The sequence below is a fragment of the Gambusia affinis genome, linkage group LG11, assembly GCF_019740435.1.
Source record: "Gambusia affinis linkage group LG11, SWU_Gaff_1.0, whole genome shotgun sequence".
NCBI classification, from domain to species: domain Eukaryota; kingdom Metazoa; phylum Chordata; class Actinopteri; order Cyprinodontiformes; family Poeciliidae; genus Gambusia; species Gambusia affinis.
Window position 1 is genome coordinate 15,247,786 of NC_057878.1, and position 24,344 is coordinate 15,272,129.

General features: G+C 40.9%; 1 protein-coding gene across 2 annotated transcripts; it reads right to left on the reverse strand.

The window, feature by feature from the left end:
- Positions 1–776: 776 nt before the first annotated feature.
- LOC122839673 (calcium-binding mitochondrial carrier protein Aralar1-like) lies at positions 777–23,027 on the reverse strand. 2 transcript variants are annotated; one of them, XM_044131485.1, is made up of 18 exons: positions 22,773–23,027; positions 22,226–22,279; positions 19,633–19,775; positions 18,295–18,410; positions 17,334–17,473; positions 15,596–15,742; positions 15,379–15,517; positions 14,395–14,488; positions 12,652–12,736; positions 9,447–9,528; positions 7,384–7,542; positions 6,431–6,483; positions 6,169–6,249; positions 4,281–4,421; positions 2,318–2,456; positions 1,905–2,063; positions 1,732–1,822; positions 777–1,265 (listed from the first exon to the last, which is right to left on the reverse strand). In XM_044131485.1, the coding sequence occupies exons 1-18, from the start codon at positions 22,782–22,784 to the stop codon at positions 1,079–1,081; spliced, it is 2,022 nt and encodes a 673-aa protein (XP_043987420.1). In that variant the 5' UTR covers positions 22,785–23,027; the 3' UTR covers positions 777–1,078. The 2 variants fall into 2 exon arrangements, with proteins under 2 accessions (XP_043987420.1, XP_043987421.1); XM_044131486.1 differs by lacking the exon at positions 22,773–23,027 and adding an exon at positions 22,559–22,708.
- Positions 23,028–24,344: the final 1,317 nt, after the last annotated feature.

Sequence of the window (24,344 nt, forward strand, 5' to 3'; positions counted from 1 at the left end):
TGAAAGCTTCTTTCTTATATATGGATCTTTTATCTCAAACTAATTTAAATTGGTTGATTTCTCAGCATGAACATTTTGAATTAGGTTGAATGGGTTAGGTTGGGTCCTTTCCAGAAGTTTGATGATGGCCTGGTTTTTCTGTTCCATAGCCAGTTCTGATGTGTGTTTTTGTCCAAGTTTCAATTTCCTGTTGATTTCAGGTTAATTAAAGAATCTGGACACGTGCCTCTTCCCTGTTTATTTTCACCAAACAGGTTTATCTGTACCACTGTCGGCTCATGAGGCCCATATCATGATGTTGCGACCATCATGCGAGGCTTACTACACTGCAGTTTAAAAGCATCGCCTTGACTCCTCCAAACAGATTTCTTGTCATTGGTATGTTTAAAATTCCTGGCGTTTTTTTTTTTTAAACATGCTGGCCAATTTTCCGTCTTCTATGAGTTTTCACAACTCCAACTACAGTGGTTTCATTTCTTTCCATGCGTTTCACAAAGATGTGTGTGTGTGTGTTAGTGTCTGCGTGTGGCTGCAGCTCAGGTTGTCATCTCTGCTCATTTAGACATGATAAATTTCTACTTTGATGCCGTTTTGTACTAATCCTCCTGAATGGAGTCATGAATGCTGTATCTGCTCAGCCGAGTTTATAGCTGACATGTAAAGTGACGGGATCAGACTAGATTCTTTGTTTTGAGACAAAACTTTGGGGGGAAAATAGAGAATGTACGTTTCACAGTAGATTTGAATGATTTATTTCAATAAAATACAATAAATACACTTAAATTATTTTCCGCGTCCCTGGTCATAATTTCAAAATAAATATTTTGAAAATATCTGTACACCTTTGTTAAATGTAACCCATGCACACCACAGCTGTCACACACCAAGAAATAAAAGCAGCAGTAACTCTTTGCTGAGCCATAATGTCCCTCTGTTGAGAAGTACAATATGTACAGTAAAGTTGTGCAAGCGATGCAAAGAAAATAAAAGCCACACCCATGCAGCGTTTGAAGAAAGACGACCTCTCGGATAAACTTGAAAACGGGGGAGCGTGTGGGCCTCCCCGCCGCGGCTTCGTTTAGGAGGACTGAGGTTCAGATTTGGACTCTCCAGAGGACTTGAACTTTGGCAGGTGCAAGCCAAACTTCCTCTCCACGCCGGCAAAGGTTGCAGCAGCCAGACGGTAACCGCCCACATGGTCAGCGGTCACAGAGGGGAAATCCTTCACCGCGGGTTTGGGAATGGGCTCGGAGCCAGCAGGACGACTGGAGAAAGAGAGACGGGTAGTAAATGAATGGCTCTATCACTGAGGCTCCAGCAAAACTGATCTCTCCAAAGAAAGATTATTCTCTCTCATGAACACGGAAAAGTTGATATAATGATAATATTCATTAAAACACCGCGTGTCCAAACCAGACTATCAAACGTGTTTTAAACTGTTGTAATCGGGGAAGAAGTTCAGTTCATGAACAGACTGCTGTTCCCATCAAGCTTCTTTTCATGAGTGAACAGCAGACAGTGTTGTATGAGTGTGATTGAAACTGAAAAGTGCGGCGCACATTTGTATTTAGCACAGTTGATTTGATAAAAAAGCATTCCCACAGCATGTTACTTCCACCACTGATTTAAACAGCATGGATGATGTGTTCATCCCCCCCCCAAAGACATTCTTGAGATGTGCATGAAACTGAGCTGGTTTTTGTTCTCATTTTCTACACCCAAAGTACTTACTGTCCCCCAAAGTCAACGTAGAAGAATCTCTGCAGCAGCTCGTAGGTCACCAGGGTCACACCAAACTGCGGTGACGATCTGAAAACACGAGCTAATGGAAGGCAGAAGTGCACCTGAGGTCAGTTTCCCTCGTCTGTAGTCGATAAAGAACGATGGATGCAGGCGTGCCTTACCTCCTGCGCCCTTCCAAAATGCACTGAACCCCTCCTCTCTGAGAATCTTCCTTAAGCAGTCGATGACTCCGTCGTACGTCGTCTGGCCCGCTCGAGCTGCCACCTGCAGCCTGGTTTTGATGACATCGGCAGGGGTCACCAGCGACGCCGCCGGTACGCCTTGTTTGCCACACAAACACATAATGAAGCAGTTTGGGTATGCACAGGTGGAGTCACACAGAGACCAAAATGGCTATACCTTCACGGTGTGATGGGAAGAAAACTATCACCACATAGTCGGTCTATTGATGGGGGAAACAACAGGAAGGAAACCAACATGCTTTCTTTTTGTTTTTGTTTTTTTATTCCAAGCAGATAAGGTGACGCGTTCATTTATGAAACAACACGACGCCGTCCTCCCAGGTGTTTGTTACCTGCTATAGCCCCGGCAGTAAGCAGCTGCAGCGGGCCCACCCTTCCGTCTTCGTCCGCCAACTTTTCCTTGGTGTGTGCATAAACCGGGAAGTAGATGGCGGAGAAGGGGATGTCACGAAGGAAGCAAGCTTTGGCTCCCTATCAAGAATGACAAAAAAAAAAAAAAAAGAGAACATTTTATAAACAAATACATCAGCTCAGAGACTGATGAATGAGAAGAGAGGTAAAGCTGGTTCGTCTGCAGGGATTAAAAGGCTGGGGGAACTGATTTATTCAGCCTGCAGAGGGGCTTTAGTATTGATGATGGAGCTGAAGGGCTCCAGGGAGAGCTGAAGCACCGGACCTCCGAAGACAGATCCATCACAGACCGCAGTGTGCTCTCTTACCAAGAGGAAGCCAACTCAAAAAAAAAGAAAAGACACAAGCAGTAAGGAAAGCCACACGGATCTGGAGGGGAGCAGGAGTGAAGCGCAGTCCCTCACCAATTTGCTGTTGCTTGTTGGCTGCAGCAACCGTCTGCGTGTTTAACACAATTTTGGAAGATTGACAAACACTCAACAACACAATGTCTGATGTTCAGGTTTCTGTTTCTCATCGGAATTTTGTCGACGTAGACGTACAGCTGCTTCTTCAAATGCTGAAGTGTTTCATCCGCAAGAAACTTAAAGATGAAAGTAATTTGACTGTTTAAGACGTTTTTGTTTCTTTCAGTTGATGAACATTGAGAAGTAATCCATTTTCAATCATCGTATTCTTAATGCATCTTCAAATGAGGTTTGAATTTATTTTAGTAAATCAAGCATCCAACCTTTCTAGCTGTTATCAAATAAATGTGCTTTTTCTATAGAGGATGAGCAGAACTGACTGAGGCAATCACATCATTGTCATAATGAATTTTGTGTTATAAACCTACACAAAGTGGGGCGCAATTGTGAAATGGAAAGAAAATAATAGATGGTTTTTAATGGGTTTTTATATATATTTATATTGAAAAAATATTTAGACATTTCAGGAAGAGACTGGGCCTTCACTGACACGGTGGGTAAGAAGAACATCAAGAGTGACTCTGGAGCAGCAGCTGAGAGACACGACTAAGAAGAGAATCAAACATCAACATCAAAATATTGACTCACTCTTAGCATAACCCCATGACGAAACATGGTGGTGCCAGTATTGTGCTCAGGGTCATTCTCATCAGCACGCGTGGAAAAATGGAGGGAGCTGAAAACAAGGTCACCCTGGACAACGACTTTAAAGATACAGCTAAAGCTAGCAGGTTTATGTATTAGAACAGCCTAGTTAAAGTTCAGACCTAAATGATGGATAGAATTGAAAAGCAATGTTCACAGAGGCTCTCCATCCATTCCAACTAAGGACAAACTATGGAACAGTCGTCATAAAAGTCAGCATTTGTGTATTGACTCAGGTGGACTGACTGAACGTCTAAAATTGTACATAAACCCTTTGCAGATTTAATCAAGTTCTTTCTATTTTATAGATAAGCCTTACTTGGTGTTGATATGATTTATAAAATCTATTAAAGTTTAGACGGCAGGCTGCTTCTGCTATGTGTAAAGTCTTGACAAGTTTAGTATTTTTAGTATTTTAGCATGTTAATGTTTTCAGAATGTGCCCCATTTTATATTTTCCAATAATAATAAAAATAATATGAGTGACATAAAAAAAAAATGGACACACTCATGTCTCCCCTTGATTCCTGGTGTGTTGGCTGGTCATTATTCTTTTACAGTTCAGGTGGAAAGATAATAATGTTCAACAACTTCAAAAAAAAAAATTCCTGAGAATTTGTTTGAATAGGATACCAGATATGGCCCAAAAACTGGGTGAAACATTTAGAAATTTAAGCAAGAACATGTGTAGAAACCCTATTTTAGGCAGTAAAGTAGATAGAAAGCGCATATTGTTGGTCAGGTGTTCCTCTGCTCAGCTGTGCTGACCCACCTTGTAGAGGCCGAGGAAGCCGAGGTCCCTGACGACGTTCAGAGCGCTGACCCTGGGGCCCGTGGTGATCTCTCCGGCCACCTGCAGGCGGATCTTCACGATCTCCAGTGGGTTGGTGAAAATCACCTGTGATGCTCCAGCCTGCAGGGTGCATCACACATACAAATATGAAAAGCTAACGGTGAGCTGTTTACACGCAGTTATTTCCGGAGTGGCTTTTGTCCCTCCGACCCCTGTGGGGTGAACTCTGGGTGAGAATGGAGATGGTGTGTAAGCATTTTCCCCCCTTATGGGGATTTTTAAATCATCTCGGTAAACTTAAGCACAAAAGTTGCTTTATTTTCACCCTGTTTTCCGAACGGCCTTGACAGGAGGAGGAAAAAGCTGGCATTGATGGAGGAACAACCGGGGTCAGAGCGGAGCAGGAGAAGCCACTGGCTCATGGTTGGGAGGCTGTGACCCTGGCAGCGGCCCTCTGCCCCCGCCGCCTCCCCTCCAGGCGCCTCCTGTGGCAGGGTGAGCGGCCCGGCCCGGCCTCGCCCCGCACACTTCCCCAATTCAACCCCTATTCCCAGGGGAGAGCGCTGAATCACCAGGACAGTCCAGGAAAGCGGTGCCCTGGAGGCATGGCACCTTCTGACTCTGGCACATTTATCACCCTCCCCAAATCTAATCAGGCCCCAGGATGGCTGCCGCTGACACTCAGGGCAGGGGTCTTATCTGTAAACATCCGAGCTAAAAAAAGCTCGTTTTCAAAGCGGAGGGGAGGAATATCCGCTGCTCTGAAGATTGATGCACTCATCTCCTGTCTTTCATCTTCTGCAGTGATAATTCAGCAAGTTATCAGATTAAACTGAATTTAAACTTTCATGAGTGTGTGTGGGGGTGTATGAGTGTGTGTGTGTGTGTGCGTGTGTTTGCATGTGTATGTGGGACAATTAACAGGAACCCCTCAGAGCCGATTAAAGAAACTCAAACTTCTGGTTCGCAACAACTGAGAGATGGGACACCCTGGTTGTCCTCTGTGAAGACCTGCGCTGGTACCTGCGCCGCTAGTTTGGGCCCCATTGTCAAACTCAATCACGCTGAGCTAGACCCTGCTTCATCCAGAACCCTCCAGGGCCTCTTCCTCCAATTACACTCTGACAGGGGTCGCAACCTCAAAGACCCCGCTCCTCCGAGTCCAACCTGCAGGCCTTCATTCTTTCAGCCTCTCTCACATCTACTCCGAGTGAAGGAGTTACATCTTTACAGAACATGCTTGTGTAGGATTTGTGGTCTAAGATTCAAAGGAGTCAGAGGACAAAACAGGCTGATAATTGTAAACGGATGAAAACAAAAACTCTAAATAAATAACAGTTTATTTAGTCTAAGTCTATTTTCTCACAGTTGCACATCCAAAATGAACAAAGCTCCCGATGATGAGGAAATATTTGCTTCTTCACTTAAGATTTTACACAAACATCAACCAACACACGGCCAGATTTTTTATTTTTTTTTCAGTATGTATGATTGTCATTTATATGATCTTTTACACATTTTAAGGACTCAAAGTGAGGCTTTCAAACTTAACACTGCACAAATTGTAAAGCATGCTGGTGGCAGTATCATGATGTGGGACAGTTTGGTATGAATAAGGAAGCCCACCTAAAAAATTTTTAATGCTTAAACAAGTATGGGTCGTCGCTGCAGGATAACTGTAAGTGGTTCATCATGGTTTCATTGTTTACATTACAAAAGCCCGTGATTTTAACAGGCTTTTGTAATGCCTGTTAAAAGCCTTACAAAAGGCCTTTGGGAGCAACTGTAAAAGGAATTGATGCTACATAAATGAAATAAATTCCGCTCTAACCTTTTCGTTCACTTAAGGACATAATTTAATACTTACAGATCCACCAGCAAGAATCTCTGCCAGAAGAGGGATGGTATTATCTTGTGTGGTGAACTTGTCTCTGACGAAATCATTCACCTGGAAAAACAAAACAAAAAGGGAAAATATTCAGGGGAAAAAAATGAGCCAAATGAGAGTCGATCTTTAAAGCAAGACAGTAAATTTTACATGAGTTGCAGCCTCATCTTATATCGCTCGGATTCTTTCATTCAGAGACTCGTTCATATCAACTTTTCTTTTCTCCAGTGGAATGACTCACCGTGAGTTTGATGGCTTTCTCAGGGGCGACGCCGATGAGCTGCGGGACGAGACCTGCAAAATATTATTCATAGATAGCATCTGAGACTCAAAGTTTGCCTTGAGATGAGTGCTCATTTTTATGTTGGGTGTATGAATACATCCGCTGGCAACCAGAACAATGCGACCAGCAGGGTTCTTGGGAGCCTGAAACAAACCTGTAAATATTTACAGATAGTCGCTGATACATGTGATGCATCGAGACACAAAAGGTCCCATTGAAACCGGACAAAAGTCCAGAAATGACTGCTCCAGAATATAGGATCCGTTGATCCAGCTATTGGTGGGGAACAGAGAGAGAGCTGTGTGGCCATGGACAAGATTAAGAGATGGGGCCTGGGGGTCTGGGTGCTACAGTGGCGATCGCCGCCATACTGTTTCAGCGCCCGTCCTTCATCAAAGCAGATAAACTTCTGAAGGAGCTGCTGAGTGACCGCTGCTGGTATGCGGCCAGAAAACAGCCGAGCGTGTCTGTCTCCGAGTCGATCGGCCTCTCATCATGAACAAGAGGGAGAAATAAGACGCTGCAGCGATGGAGGCAGCTGTAGATGGCAGTCTTGACTTCCCTCGCGAGCAGCAGAGCCCCGGGGGTGAAGGGCTTGTATATCAGAAGCCTTCAGCGCTATTATCAGCACTCCGACAGAGGCAGATCAGACGGTACATGAATACCGCTGGTCATTTTCGCTCAGGGAACTCTCCCAGGTACAGAGATAATGAAAACCCCTGGCTGCTGCAGAACACAGAGGGCAAAGGATTCTGGGATCAATTAGAAAACCATGCTCTTGACATGAGCTCCCTGATACTTTCCCATCATGTGGGCCACGTTGCACAATCAACATGCACATGTTAAAAAAAAAAAATATATATATATATATATATATATATATATATATATATATAAGGAAATGTAATGACCTCTGTAAAATCCAAAGATGCCCTCATAACGCAGCACCTTCTTTGCACAGTCGAAGCTGTTCTTGTACATCAGCTCTCCTACGAAGGAACCCGTGGAGCGCTGGTTCTGCATCCGAGTCTTCACCAGGTCGATGGGGTACACGGCGGTGGCGCCGGTGGCTGCAGAGCAAACAAGCGGTCAATGCTGATACCAAAAGCAGTAGAGAATAGCATAGGTTAAAAGAGAACTGCAGTATTGAAGGAGATTTCTATTTTATTTTTTAACTGCATTTTTTGGCTAATTAATGAAGAAAAGTAGAAAATCTGCACTTTTGAAGGAGTGAAACTTGCCAAGACGAGTTAGAAATAAAAGAAAACTTCTCTTTTTTGGTTCATTTAGACAGACCGCTTTTTTCTAATTGCTAAATGTCACAGAAATGAAAGAAAGAACGTCAAAGATTCGTTTATCAATTTATTAACAATCAGAGGTTTGTATACATTCCTTCATAATTGGTAGCATTGCCTTTGAACTATATAAATTCTGTCAAACATTTTGGGTTTCTTTCCACAACCCCCCTTCAATAGTTTACTGGAGTTCTGACATTCCTCCTGGTAGAACTGGGTCAGGTTTGCAGGCCGCCTCACTCACACAAACCTTTTCAGATGAGTCCATAAGTTGTCTATAGGACTGAGATCAGGGTTTTGTGATGGCCACTCCAAACACTCACTTTGCAAATCTTACTTTTTCTGTTCCTTATAGAGAACTGACTTCCTCCCCACGAAGGTATTCATACCAAGACTAGACTTAGGTTTAAAGTTATGGTTTAATTTGAACAAAAGGTTTATTTCTGACTGGAAAGAATACTAATATCTTGAAGTGACCCAGGCAAAGTCCTGACATGAATCTTTTTCTAGGGTGTAAACATTCACTGAAATTGTGTTTTTTTGAATTCTCAATAAAACAGGATTCAAATCGAGAGGCGACAGAGCTTCTGAATGCCTCGCTTGTTTCCATTGGTGTGGGGCAACATAGACTTGAAATGTTATCACAATATATGTTACATTTATTGTGACAATAAAAGTAACAATAAAAAGTCCATAAGAACTCATTTATGTGTTTAGATTAGATTGGCTATTATAAAAACCCCACAAATGCAAATACTAGCCATAAAAATAAACAGTGGAGAAAATAAAAGTAGCAGTAACAATCCCAGCCATGCTGTCGGTTTCCACCATCAATAATTCAGATTTATGACATACAATAATTGTCCATTATTATTGTTTGTTTTTATGTTGCTCTTCAGCCCTTTGGTCAACCTTGGTTGTCTTTTTAAGGTATTTTATTAATAAAATGTCATGTTAAAGTGTCTTCCACACAGAGTTGCAGAGATGCAACCTGTTAAAATACATCCAACAATGCATTTTTGTTATCTATTTATTAAGTTGTTGTCTTCTCATCCTCACAGCTTGAACAATATGAGCAGCTCAAATGCATCTTTAAGAGCCCAAAATGCCTGGTTTCTGTAACCTAGAGTGATGCTGAGATAAACTGCACTTAATCCCTGCTCTCAGCTGCACATGCTGCATCTTGTCTGACATCGGTTGTTGGTGTACTGATTGTTCTTAATCATTCAAAGAACCTAAAAGGTGAGAAAAAACTCATAGCAACAGAGAAATTGCAGTTTCACCGTTACATCTCGTGAGAGACATCTCGCTCGGGCCCCGTCTTAATCGGCCACTGCTGAGTGACTACGACCTAGACTCACACACTCACAGAGTCGGAGTGGGCTCCTGTCTGTGGGCCGGTTATGTCAGTGGTTCCTTGTTTCTGCTCCCTCCAGTGTAATTAGAGAGGGAGATTCCAGGGACTGCGGTTCCGGAAGATTTGTGTCATTCCAAAGCTCCGTCTCCAAAGACAGCCTGGAGCCACCGGTGGCACGGCAGCACAATGCCGGAGCTTCACATCACAGCCCCTCTCCCCTGAAACACAATGGCCGGCCCCGGGGCCTCAGTTGCGCCAGTCGGGGCGGCTAAGGTTACCCCTCGGGCGGGCCGGGGGCCTCTGCTGTAGACATGTCACTCACCTCCGGCGATTGAGCCCAGGGTAAACCTGTAGGCGGACTCTGCAGCCTGGAGCCAGACGGGCCGAGACGTTTCGTGAGTGTGCTGTATGGAGAGGAAAGAGACACCAGCGGTCAAATGGATCTGGAGAAAGATGGAGGCTGGATCACAGCGCTAATCATGAATCGGCGGGCTATCAAGCCACAGTGAAACGGATACATTGTGGAAAGAAAAATGTTATGGAGATGGAATGTGGACATTTCATGTACAGTCTGATTCACCGGCAGTCGGTATTGAATGTCAGAGACAGATTAGCTCTGGGTGACTGTGTGGACCTGTAGCGGAGTTTTCCACATATGTTTCATCTTGGAGGTTGTGATCCAAACATTTGGTTTTTATTTTAAAAGTATGATTTCTTTCCTATCTCCATCATCTCTGCACTGGTGTTTGATGTTCTTTGTTTCCGCTGGAGTGCAGGGGAACAGATTAGCCCAACAACCCGTTTCCGTGTTCAGATAATAATCTACATAAATGCAGTTCCTTGCAAAAAAATTCACATTCTTTCAGCCTTTCCACATTTTCACAAACTGTAATGCGTTTTGTTTTGAGTTTGGTGTGATAGAACGACATAATGTGGGACAGAATAGTGAAGCTGAAACAGTGCTGGTTCTGCAGCAATGGGTGAGCCGAAACACCCACCGACTCATCATTCTAGCAAAAACACCACCTATTTACTCCAACTCTTACCACACATTAAGAAATAAAGTAAAAAATAAAAAAATAAAAAAATAGAGAGATTACCTGATTTTGTTTTGTGTTTTTAATATTTGTCTCAATCTGAAAACACTGTCTTTGGAAAACACTAGGGGGCGACAATACTTAGTGACTGGGCATGCTACCATGAAGAAGTCTTGGGGTTTAGTTGAAAGATATGCCAAACCTTTTTTAGTAAGAATGGCGCCCACCTGATCATGCCGCCCTGGACATAAACTAAGCTTCATGACTTTCAAATATAAATAAGAAGGCTTGCTGTGCATTTGTATTCAGCCACCATTACTCTAATACCCCTAAATAAAACCCAGAGATAAAACATTGTTTTCGGGAGTAACCAAGTTACTACATAAATATCTCTGGTGTGTAATTTAATCTGAGTATAAATCCAGCTATTCTATGAATGCTTCATATGTTTGGCAGGGATCATTTGAAGAAGCTATATTGATATAAATCAATATAACGTCCTACAGAGATCTACACAATGTATCATCCAAAAATGCAAAGAGTGTGGTATTACTAAATATTCACTAAGATGTTGAATTTGCATCTTGTATATATTTAAGCTAGTTGATTTATCAAAAATGTTTCTTTTAAAGGACATATAATTAATATAATACATCTCAGATAGGAATTTGGGTTATTTTCTATAAAAATAAATCATGATTTTCATTTAAACAAGACCATTTACATAAAGCCATTGATATGAATGCTCCTGTTAGCTCTTTACAGATGTTGGATGTTTATTTATCACAGAGCTTAAGCTTCTGAGGAGGTGAAACTCTTACCCACCATTGCACTATATACTATTTGGTTAACTGGTCCTCACACTCCACATGTAGACAACCGGGCTGGTATGTTTTAATTTGGAAAGAGCAACTACTGCCTCCGCACAGACTTTTATTACATTCAGCATTCCTTCTTTACGTACAGAACTTGGAAAAACTGCATTTTCTTACAAGGCTCCTTCTACTTGGAACAAACTGCAACAAGCTGTGCTGCTTCACTGAACTGAAGGGATTTAAATGCATTTTAAGGACAATGCATGAATGGTTGTCCCTGTGCTTCTTGCTTTAACTCTACAATCTTTTATTTTCCTTTGTTATTCTTTTTCAGTTAACCAATTTTATGAACTGAAATAACTCTAGTATGTTTTAGTTTGTACATTTAAAACAAGTCGCTCTCGAAAATAAGACCTTGTGTCTCAACAAGATTTACCAGTATATAAATAAAGGTGAAATTAAAAAAATTGTCAGAGAAGTAGCCAAGATAGGAACATAGTAACTCTGGAGCAGCTGCAGAGATCCACAGCTCAGGAGGGACTGGACATCTATTCGTCATTTGCTCTACAAATTTGGCATTTGGCAAAGAGTAGAAAGAAGAAAGTCATAAAAAGTCAGTTTGTAGGATTTTCTTGTTATATAGGGGAGAGAGTAAAAATGTGAATGAAACTGAACTTTCTGGCCTACATGCAATACACCCTGTATTGAACATCACCCTGCATATCACATATCCTGAATATCACCCTGAAGATACCTTCCCCACTGTGGAATACGGTGGTAGTAGCATTCGACTGTGGGTACAATGAAGGCTGGCCAAAGCTGACAGGACGATACACAAGTCACATTTATTCTTAGCAAAATACACTAGAGTTTGTGGTTGTAACTTGAAATCATGTGAAAAACTTCAGGAGGGGTACGTGTTTTTTAAACTACCAGTGTGCGCAGTTTGGGGGTGTGTGAGGAACTTCCCCCAGACTAGACGTTAAGGGAGCAAAGCAGGTCGCTCTTTTCCTCTTCCCAGATGCTTCCACTGAAGGCCGCATGCTAACAAGATCGAGGTTTTGATCAAAGGCTTTAAACAATTAGTCTACTTCCACTGAAGAGCAGGCTTGAGAATCACAGCTACCCCGCACCCGCCTCCCCACAAGGAGTCAAATTCCAGACCTCTGAGCACGAGTCTCGGGAGCGCGAGTGGTCTGAAAGCTCTGACACAGAGCCGTGTTATCCGGTGGAGTCAGGAACTATTTTGTTCTTCCACATCCACCTTGCCTCCCACTCCCCTCCTGCCATTAGCAGACTTCGCTAAAGGCTTCTAAAACTTCTCAAGCCCCACGGTGATAAAAGCCTCTTATTAGCGCCTCAGATGTGTGATTGCAGCTGATGCGTATGTGCAGCCGCACTGAATAAAATAGGAAGAGCCTTTCATGGAGAGAAGCAACGCAACAATCCATTCCTCTTCTGTGACTATAATTGGTGTACTTTTATCTGGGAGTTTAAGAAATGCACTTCACAAGGAAAGAAAAACACGGGCTCTCTGCTAATTCAGAGCCTGAACATGCTGCCTTTCTTCGCTGCCTTTTCTGAGAGGGAAGCGGAGATAGAGAAGAGGAAAAGGCTTTGATGAAAGCCAGTTGGAGGAGGATGCGAGGAGTATTAGAGAAGTCACTCAGGATACCTGTCTCTGAGTCTCAGCTAGGTGGTACGGCATGGCTCCTTCCTCCAGCGGGGCGACTCGCTCGATGTCTGCGTTGTTCAGCCGCCTTAATGAAGCGAAAGTGGGAGTTAGGCCAGGAGGAAAAAAAAAACAAAAACTGCTTCTCCACTGAGCTGCAGCAGCCAGTGATGTAAGATTTTCCAGTGGTTTTTTACTACCAAATAACTTGAAGTTATTGCATCTTTAATTCAAACTCGCATAGACAACACACAAACAAAGCTGGATAAACGCCCGAGGTGCGGCAGGTAAATGAAAGTGTTTTGCTGCAGAATATCTGAGACCAAAATGTTCCCCGCTGGCCTGACGCATCATAAAGTCTGCATCCATGTTTTATGTTTGTCTTGTAAAAATAAGCCAGTGGAGCCACCGTTACTAAGCTAAATGGGAATCAACTTCATCTTTACAGCCAATAAACAAGACCTGTAACATATTTATTCTACTTAAGCAAGAATAAAGAAACCAAAAAATTTTTTTTTAATTTGAAGTTGCTCCAGAGAAAGAAAATCTGAAGTTTTAAGTGTCACCATATTAATACAAAAAAAAAAACCTAAACAAAAATACATAGATACATACATGTAACACTTTAATCGTTTTTATTTGAAACACAAAAAGCATCAATTATTCCTCCAGCTCTTCCAAAGTAACACAAAAAAACCCCGTAATAAAACACCTGCTTAATAAAGTGTTAGTTTAAGGGATTATTATGTGGAAAATAACTTTGTGCTGTTCTGCTCTTTATACACAAGGTCAAGTAAAAACACTACATGGCTAACTAGGCTGCAGAGGGATTTTTTACTGTAGTTTGGCATGTAGTGTGTCAACTTTAGTTTCAGAAAAAAAGACTGTATTTCCAAGCAGTTTAATTACTTTCCTTGTAATTATGGAAAAAAGATTTACTAGTCCCCTTTCTGCCAGCTGGCTAGCAGTGCACAGCAACGGTCGGTTCCTGGCATTTCATAGGACTTTACCATGATGCTCCAAACTGAACCGTCGTTGTGGTGTGCTGGGCCATTTCTTTTTGTCTTCATTCGACTATATCCTCTATGGCTAGCCTAAAAGTTCAGTAAGAAACTTTAAATGTGTTCCAGCTTCTGTTTTCTTCAGCAGTGGAGTCTTGTATAGTGGACATACATAGAGGGCATTTGGATTTAGAGCAATATGCATCTTTTTACAGAAAAATGTATCAGTAATTTTTTTTTAATAACTCTGGATTCTTTATTTAAGAAGAAGCAGATAGTCTGAGGTCAGATTATGTTCTGTCTACCTCCAGATTATGTCCCAAACTGCGTTGAGAAAATAGGCCTGTAATCAATAGCATCATTGGGTTTTGCAACAGGGAGGTCTTAAGAGAGCTTGTTTCATTTTAATTCACTGTGATTAACATTTTGTGTGATTTAAAATCCTTTTACAGACCATCAGTTACAAATAAAACATAAGATATTAATTCTAGTATAAAGTGAGCAGAATTACTTTCTAAACAGGTTTTCCTTGGTTGCTTGGCTTACAAATATTCAAATTGGTAAATGATACACTGATAGCAGTCAGCTACTGGACTCTAACTGCACCTACCCTAGACAGGACAGTCTGATAGAAGCAAAATCTACTCCTTGGGTTATTCTACTTTTGTAGACACAAGTTAATTAATAGAAATCTTTGGTTTGCTTTGAATCCACACTGTTGCATGCTGGTGATACAGCATCTTACCCAGAGTGAGAGTGGAGGCCGACGAGCTGGAACAGGATGTCTATCTCCATAGGAGTGATTTGACCAAACTTATTTGCAGCGTGAACAAACTCTTCTACGGTTCAAAGAAAGGGAAGAAAAAAGGAAGTCATACAAATGTGCCTCAAACAGCCAAGCCAGAGGCCAAGAGGTGGAAATAAAAAAAAAGGTATTTTCTACAATAGGCTTTAATTACAATAGTATTTGCAAATACTGATCTTTGTGTGCTTAGGTTATCTTACTATATATGTTTGCTGCTGAAAAGGCATGTAATGGAAAGTATAAACCTTTAAACTACTCTTTATGTGCTTACGTTCCTTCTCTGAAAGTACTCGCCACATGAACATCCACTCTCTAAGCATCGCTCTATTATTTGAGCTTCAAATTTAGTTCTTTGCTGCTGCCTGCTAGGTAACAAAGTGGCCATCGGGTGGCCTTTCTAAAAGGAAACCTAATGGTAGTTGTTGAGGAAAGGAAAAGAGTTAGTTATTCGCTTCTCCTGAAAAAGACCTTTCCGTCAGATCTACAGATGAAACCTGCAAGCTGACTTGACAAAGTGGACTGCGCGGACATCCCTTGCATGACAGAAAAAATTAAAAGTGAGTGCTTGTCTAAGCCTGAATGATATGTTGCTACTATTTGCAAATACTATTAGCCCCAAGACTTTTCTAAATGGAGGAAAAACCATGGAGAGAGAGAGAGAGAAGTCTGATGTTTGGATCTCAATGGACAACACAGTTGGGAGCAGATGTGACTGACAGGACCAGCTACTCATGTAGAGGAGGGGGTCATCGGATTATTAAAACAGTTCATTTACCTGTGTAATTTAGTGCTACAGTTAATGTTCCCTGTTTGTTCACTCACACCACTCTGTCGAGAAAGTTAAACATAGGATCTAACAGCCAGATGTCATAGCACACGTCAAATTCAGGAGATTGCTGGATTTCAGGAGGTGAGTAGAAGTACCTTTCGTGACGAGAGTTTCTTTGTGCGAGCCGGCGAGGGTGCTGTAAATCTTGCGGATCAGCTCCATGCTGTTGAGGAGGGCGTTGAAGGCAGTGAAGTAGGAGAAGCTCACCATGTGGGAGGTGCTGCCTCCTGCGGCCTGAACAAACAGTCAGCTCAAGTCAGAATAGCAGGATTTTTATTTTAAAAAGCGTCCCTCATGTGAAGTACGACTCACTGAAACCAAGTTTTCTTCTACGAAAGGAGTTAGCATGTGGTGTCTGATGGTGGACATTATGTCACTGAAGTCCAAGGCAGTGATGGTGCCACTTTTCTTCTTGTCTTTCTGTGCGAATGCCTGGCGAGCGTGCTCCAGCTGCAGCTCCTGCAAAAACAGGTAGACGCAAATGGCAAAAGATGAATTGAATCATTGGTAATATCTAGTGCAATAAACTCCAACGCAAGTAGTTTTCTGGGGTCAAATTTTCAGAACTATGAAATCTGTTTTGATCAATTTTAAAACACAAAATGTTTGCTACGAATTGACGGCAGATTCTTGCTTAGTGAACATCGATGGATGGATACTTTATTTTCTTTCTTTCATCTCGACGGATATAGAAGCCGTCAGATGCTGAAGTGTCACACAGGCTATTGTCTCTCTCCAGAAACTCATGAAGTCCAGGTCCTGAGAAGCCTGTTCTGAGAGCCGAACGGCTGCACAGTGACTGGCAGGTGTGTGTTTGCAGAGACATGATTTAATATGACAACCATGCAGGAGGATACGGGGGAACCTGAACCCTGCTGTCAGAGCTCATCACCTAGGACCAGAGGGGACTGGAGCACCGTCATTGAAACACTGGCCTAATTGTTGGCTTGGCCAACGCTTTTCTTCTGTCTTTTGTTGAAAGCACATGACAAATTTTTATCAGCTGACAAAGCTAATACTCACCAGTACTGCAGTTTCAGTCAAATACACATTGTGGCAGCGCTGCAAATCTGAATAACAGCTAAATAGACACACTTGTAATTTTTATTGTATTGCTTACTGACTATTCCTGGCCATGACAGCAGACAACAATAATGACATCCGTTTATGAAATCCTGTACACAAGAGGATCGTTTGTGCAGTTGTGGGAAACTAGAGTCAGTTATAATAAACCATAGAGAGCTGTGAGGGATCCCGCAGTGAAGTAGAGAAGAAGCCCACCCAGGTTCTTCCGGAGACCACAGCCCTCAAGCCCGGACCAGGTTCCTCCGCACATACGGTGATGCTGTTTGCCCACCACAAAACCATCACTCAGATTCAGGTCAAGTCCCACAAAAGAACAAGCTTGTAAACCTAAGGAATCGAGGTCATGTGCAAGGCCAGAGTCAGCTACATTGCTTTTATTCTGAAGCATTATTTTCTGTCTCCATTTTCATCACATTACTACATTTTCACAGTGTCAAGCAGTGACCTCCATATCTTGTGCAAGTGGAAGTTAAATCAATATTTGACGTGTTCTAGATCTCATCATTGTGACATTCAGCAAGCATAAATTGTGATGGTCATTCTAATTAAACTAAAACAAGAAAAGTTTTATTATTTTCAATTTCAAACAGTGAGAAAAAAACGTGTATTGGTCTTTTTACTCAACATCTGGTTTCAACTGCATATTTTCAATATGCAGAGAGAAGACTTGAAATACAAAATCAGAAAAAATATCACATCGAAGCAATCCTTTGTCATTGCTAAATTGAAATTCCTGATAATGTGATACCGATTACAAATTAACAAATTGTGTAGCTCTAACTCAAGGATATGTTTTAGCAAAATGTCTCAAAATATCAGATGTTAAAAATTATGAAGGCTTATATTTTGTGGCCATCTCGTGGGTGAGAAACCCAGACATTATTCTCTGCAGTGGCACTGCAGATAAATCCTGGGGACCCTGATCCATACATGGTTGGTAAAACTCTTGACATGAAATGTTTACCTGCAGAAACTGAGTGAACTCTGCGTAGCTGAGATTCTTGTTTCTCTCATGGCCGAAGTGCAGTCGGATGAACTCACAGTCCCAGTTGAAGGGGATGTGGTGATGGACTGTCGTCTGGCTGAAGATGTCTCTGACATTCTCTGGAAAAGTGTTAAGAAGTGGTTAAAAAACAACTCAAGGACAAACATCCAGCATGCAGTTGTATTATCACACCATTCAATTCTCTTTATCTCATAAATACTTTAAATAAATGCGAGAGACTTCCCTAGAAGGCCTTTGGTTGTCAAAGTCGATGTAGTGCTCTTACTCTTCTGATCTGGTTAGTGGAAGTGGTCACTGGGTCGAGTTAGTGAGTAGGTGTACAGAGCAGAGGCTTAAAGCAACCTTCTCATAACTCAGCTAATTCAAAAGACAGAGCACTTTTAGGCTGCATGGGCCTTTCACAAGCCGGTCGAGTCAGCAATGTCAACTTCAGCTGTGACATGCAAACTATGACCTTACAAAAGGTCAAACAGAAGAGGCAAGAAGGAGTCTTGTGACCTTTGATCACACACTTCTTGTGCCATATCGTGCAACCCTGACTGCTAGATAAGAATGACAGGGAAGATGAAAGGAAATGAGGCAAAAGGGAAAACCAGAAGGTAGGATAGAAGAAAAGAAGTAAGGATAAAAAGGAGGATGCAAGGGTGGAAGAAAGCACACCAAAGAAAATAAGGAAGGAAGGAATGAAAGGAATAAAAGACAAGGGAGGGCAGACGAAAACATTTAGAGATGGGAAGCGAATTTTTATTTTTTATTTATTTTTTTTTATTCTTTTGAAAAACAGATATTTGGTGGTTGTGTAGAAATGCTCGATAGTCCCACCTCTACAAAGCGCTTATTTAACTCTTGGAGAACACACAAAATTAAGAGCTAAAAAAGTGTCCTGTTGTTCTCAGCATGTTTTACACCATGTGCGTACCAAAAGAGATGTTTCCTGTGCCAGTCTTGTCAAACAACTGAAAGGCCACTATGAAGAGGGCATCAGGGGCGCACAGAACCGATTCAAAGGCCAGAAACTCCTGGAAAGAGATCAGTCTGTTTGGATGAGAAAGAATAGATGTAACCTCAATGAAAAGAGCAGATTTTTTTCAGTAAAATTACAAATTTTACAGCCGTGTCAGCTTGAATAATCAACTAAATGAACCCAAATAAGATCAAACAAACTATAATATTGGCATTAATGGCATGAAACCATTAGATAAACTTAGCTTTAGGTAGTTTTAACACCAGTTAAAAAAAAATCTCCAGGGTGATTAGTTCCAATTAGTGCATTTTATCAGCATCATTTCTTCCAATTTGATGTATTCAAGTTATATTTAAACCTTGAGGGATTAAAACAATAATAAAAGACAAATATTTAGAGAGCTGATCAGCGACTGTCTTTTAACAAGTGCAATATCTTCTGCTGTTGCATTGCTTCTGTAAATATGCAAAAACGTTATTAAAATCTAAAACAAAGGAAGACATAGATCAACTGAAAAGCAAATGATTTACTTTGAAACTCAAAGTCACTATCATTTAAATCTGAGATATAAAACCTAAGGGCAAGAGATAATACAACAGCTGTTTAAATGAGACTGAGAAAACACTGAAGATAAAATATACAGAGAATATGCATTTATAATAATCAGCTTCTTATACAGCGCTGAAGCAAGAGGCAGCTTCTGTTCAAACTATTGGCAAGGCTCTGAATGCAGAATTAAAAAACAAAAATGAGCTTTGCCTAAGCTAAAGAAAAAATTTATTGAAAAGAAAAACATGGACCAGATCAAGACAGCTGAGATAAAAAAAAAAACCCTTCTAAATAAAGCATAGTCAGACATGACACAATGGATGCTACAAAGAAATAGGAGATGGGAACTTGGGCTGTGGGATGGATGAAATGACAACTGAAAGCAGAGCAATAGAAAGACAATGGAACAATCAAGTAATGGAGAACAGGCAATGCAGGAAACAGGCAGACAGAACAAACACTGACAAGTGGGTAAAATTTTCTTTTTGAATCAAAACAGGAATTTAACTAGCGATTGAAACCAGGAAACACTGATCTGTGCTTCGCAGCTTTAGTTTGAATTTTCTCAGGTCTCTGTAGATAGCAAGTTTGATAAAGAAAACAATAGTTTTGGAGCACAAAATGAAAACTGAAACATTTCTCAAACTAGTGTGTGGATGAAAAGTGTAGAAAACAAAACGGTTGACGTCAATAATAAGGAGCGTCTTTTGAGGCATTTCAGTCCAAGACAAGATTTCTACTCACCCATCCTTGGTGGTGTCGGCCACTCCGGCTATCAGCTCCACAGTTTTGGGGTTGTGTTGAGGCTGTGTGTGCAGACCCAAGTAATTCTGCACAAAGTCTCTGGGGGTCATGTAATGCTCCGCATCCTCCACCACGCTGGCATACTGCAGAGGACACATGTACAGAGCTGTAAACAGTGGTAAGCGTGGATTGACGTGTCATTTTAGACAGAGAAATTGTAAGGTATAAACTCCATTGTGCGCACATAAAGATGAGGAGCTCTTCCCTCTCTATAGGGAAGTCTTTTCTGTGTCACAATATGGTTTTGTGTTTTACAAGAACAAAGGAATCTCAGTTCGCTCTGGCTACAGCGCATTTAAAATCTATACAATGCTATGCTTTAGGCTATAATGACATGTAGAACTGAACTGTTCATATTCTTTCACATCATCTTTCTCTCTTAAAGCTACTTGCCAGGCTGCTCTGTGAAAAACAGCAAAACCCATCTTTCATTTATAAAACATGTCATGGCCAGTTTGGTGTTGTATTCAATCTGTTTGTTCACAATGAAAAGCAACCCTCCCAAAAACAAGCTTAAAATCCCACATGCCTCTGGTGACATCACAAAAGGGAAAAAAAGCAACTAACCAGATTTAAATTGTCTTTGTCTTGTTTTTCAGATTGATTTGCATGTTTTCAGCCACATATATTTTTTAAAGGAATAATCTGTAGTCCACACAGTGGTACCATAATCTTTAAGATCTATTCTACTCTTACACCTTTTATGATGTCATCAACCCAAAATGCACTTGAAGCATTGAACCTGGCATTTTTAGTACAATTTTTAAAACTTTATAGTATGTGAAATCCTGCTCTTCATAACCAAAGGCTATCTGACAGATGTGGGTTTATTTTGTTACATGTTATTGAAAACAAATTATTAGCCTTTAAATCATTTATATACCAACATTTTTTAAGCAAAACGATACAATTTAAAAAACATAAGATTTTATCTAAACATATTATCATTATAGCAAAATAATTAAATATTAAAAACATAATTTAGGTCCTTCTAAAGCATTTATACTAACTGATATATAATCTCTGCTTTTCCATAATGTGCTTTAGATGGATGCAACACAAATACAAGAATCAACCTTTAAGCTTGGGGAATATGCTACTCCACATGACTGAAGTAAAACCTGATCTTAGTGTCAGGGCTTCAAGATGTACAGTCATTTATAGAGACTGGGTAGGGTTTCATGTTTGGCACCAAGATAGCTCGGGAAGCAGAAGGGGAGCATGAACCGGCAGCAGAAAGGCCATGCTCATGGGCCCGAGCCAAACTCAAAGAGAGAAAGCAAGGGCGTGGGAGGAGACCCCTCCAACTCCAAGTGTTTTCCCAGCTACAATTCAATGCGCTCTGCTGAATTAATGTTTCAGATGGAAAATATTAATTTCAAGCAATCTATTGCCATGTTTTCCGTCACAATTGTGTATCTATTCACTCTCACAGTAGGCCTCAAGTAGTTCTTAATCAAATTATACAGGCAGTCAGAGTGAATAATTAACCCTTCCACCTGAATATGCATTGAAATTAAACAGCGCTGTTACAAATGAGTGAAGGGATGTTGAGGGCTATCAGGAGACCGGCATTTCAAACTGAGTCACTTCTTTCAGGAACAAGTTTACACTCCAAACAAGACACTCTCAGAGGGTAAGCAAAGCTAAAGACGTAATGAAGAACAGTGGAAGTTCTTGGCTTAATTCAACCCTGGGAAAGCCCCTTTGCTCTGCACACAACAATCAGATGTCAAAGAATGGCTTTGAAATGACTTGTTTTGTAAATCCTAAACCATGTTTGAAATAATCTTTGTATCTCTTGAATAACTGAGTTAAAGTTTGACCAGTCAAACGTATTGCTTGACTGACGTATTGCGTATTGTTTACTACTAACAATACGTATATCTACAGTAAACAAATCTACAGGTTTGTGACAAGAGCCGAAGAAATACTTGCTTAACAAGCTCCTCCTTCTGTACTACAACAAATCTAAGGTGGTACTAATGTCATAAAAATAAGACAGTGAAGTGGGTTTTTCTGTGTTCGCAAATAGGATAATATAAATATTAATTATTTTAGAGAATATCTGTGCAGTTCAGATGAGTAAATCAGATAACAACTTCAGCCAGCAACCATTTAAAGTTTTTACACTGTGAATAAGATCCTTGTTCACAGTGTAAAAACATGGTGAAATGCAAATAAGTGGTAGAGAACTTTGTTGGGGCGCCAGATGGGCTATTTTACCCTGGGCAAAATTCAGATCATCCATTTCAAAAACTTCTACTAGAGAGGAATGTGAGTTTTAGTCGAGGCTTTGAAAAGAGAATGAAACAAAATTCAGTACGAAGCTTAAATTTCAAAATGTACAAAGTAATTCAAGAGTATAGCTGATCCGACGCTAACCAAAACCTTTTATATGACCTTTGATGGAGTTATGCCAGGCACTGCAAAAGCAGAACTGACAGATAAAGTAACAAACCATGCATACAAAGAGTTTTTTCTATTCATCTGTGCTTTTGATAGAGGTTGAGACACAAAAATTGTAACCTACCTTCAGAAAAATAGTCTTCAACTCATTAGGGTCAGCTCTTCTTGTGGCTTGCACCTGTAACACACAAGTTTGAAGTCTCCATGACAAAAAACAGAAAAAAGTTCTCAGAAGAACACAATGTTGTCTGAAAATTAAGATTCACACAGAAATCTCTGTCATCAACAAAACTGGACTTCAGTTTGTCACTTTTCAGCGTTGATTTTTTTTTTTAACGCAGGCGGCTCAGCAGGATCGATCACAGGACTCGAGCAAAAATAACTAGTTCCAGCGTCTTTTTAACAGCTTCGAAACAAATCTCTCAGATGCACAAAAGCAACAGAACAAAGAAATTACAGTTGTCTCTTTGAGGCCAGGGAGATGCGCCTATATGTCAGGTTGCGGAGAAATAATACAATAAAAGAGAGGAGGGGACTCCGCTGCGGTGAAGCTCTAACCCCAACAGGTCCGCGCAGACTAGATGTCCTCCGCACCCCAAAGCGCAAAGCCCGCGGCCGCTTTTACATCATTTTTAAACACAGTTCTGATAAAGAAATATTGACAGAGTCACCTTGACCGCCATGCTGGATGTGACGTCAGCTGCAGTGGACTGTACTAGCGCACGCGCTGGGGTTCGATATGACAGCACGCGGGCATGTCAGCAGCAATGTGGATGTCTGGGACCCTGAGCTAAAATTATCCAAGTATTGTCCCCTCTCTCTGCGGCTAGACCGGTGTAGTGATGGGAGAAATTACTGCAGCTGAGGTGCTGCAGCATGTTCCTGTCTGCTCTGCTGGGAAGACACACCTGCTGCCTGTAACCCATAAACACAGGCTACAAGAAATAAACTATACAGTCACATGGCTGAATTTGGTAAAGGTGACTGAAGTCCTGTGGAATAAAACCGGTCAAGGGCAAGCATATTCTTCCCTGTTACACTGTAAAATAAATACTTTTGAAGATGGTAAATGAAAGTAAAGATAACAGAGAAAGAGAAGAAATATTATTAACTGTTCTGAGACTTCTGTATTCATGCACATTTGTGGAAAGTTTTGTGGATGGAAAAATTGTAGAAAAATTTGCTCCAACTTTAAGGGGACTGTGCAGCAAAATAGATTGAAGAATTTGGTTGTGTCATGATCCTTAGGCCTTCGCTTTGTATTCTTATGATTTTGTTCTGCATTGTCTTTGATGTATTGCTTAGATTTTGTAGTCTCAGTTCGTTCCCGTTTTATTTTTGCTCCTGTCTTCCCTTGTGCACTGTGTTTAGTTAGTTGCTTTTTTCTTGTCAGCCCCGTGTCTGACTTTCATTGTCAATTTTTTGTTATATTTTTGTTCTTGTATTGTCTAATAATTTGGTCATTCTTGCACCCAAGTTGATATTGTGGACTTCTTACAATGTGGACTAGGGAGAGAAAACCAAGGAGCACAAAGAATGAACCTCACTTTCCTATTCATCCTGTCTGCCTGACATTGTCTTATATTTTTTCTACAATATTTTATGATTCGAGGACATTTGCTTGTCTTGATCTACTGTGTTTAGTAAAGCCCAAAGTCAACACCACCATCTGCCAGGAAGCAGAGCATGCTGTTAACAAGCTTTTTGCTTTTAGCAGGAGTTGGTACCTCATCACAGTGCCAAAAGTACCAATACATTCTTTAATGACCATGGTTACACTGTACCCAGAGAACTAACTGATTAAACCCCATAGAGAATAAATGAAATACTATGAGGAGGATGAGAGACATCAGACAGAGCAATGTACGAAAGCTAAAGACAGCTATAAAAGAAGACGGTGTTTTTCTTTAACAACTCAGTGTAGTTAAACTGTGCAGATCTTGTAGATCATTTTCAGAATTTAGATACATAGAGGGAGCTAACTGGTGCATTTTAGAGTCTTGGAGAAAAACACAAGCTGAATTAAGTACTAATATGTGATGCCCACAATAAGAAATATGTTGAATCAGATCGACTGCAGTAAAAAACTTTATGTATTACCTACTAACTCAAATCAATATTCTTACATAAATTATACTGTTAGTGAGATTTTAAAAAATGGTTTAAAGAGATGTCATCGGGACATTTTTAGCCATTAATTGGGAGAATTGGGTCTTATAAAAATACTAATTCAATGAAAGCAG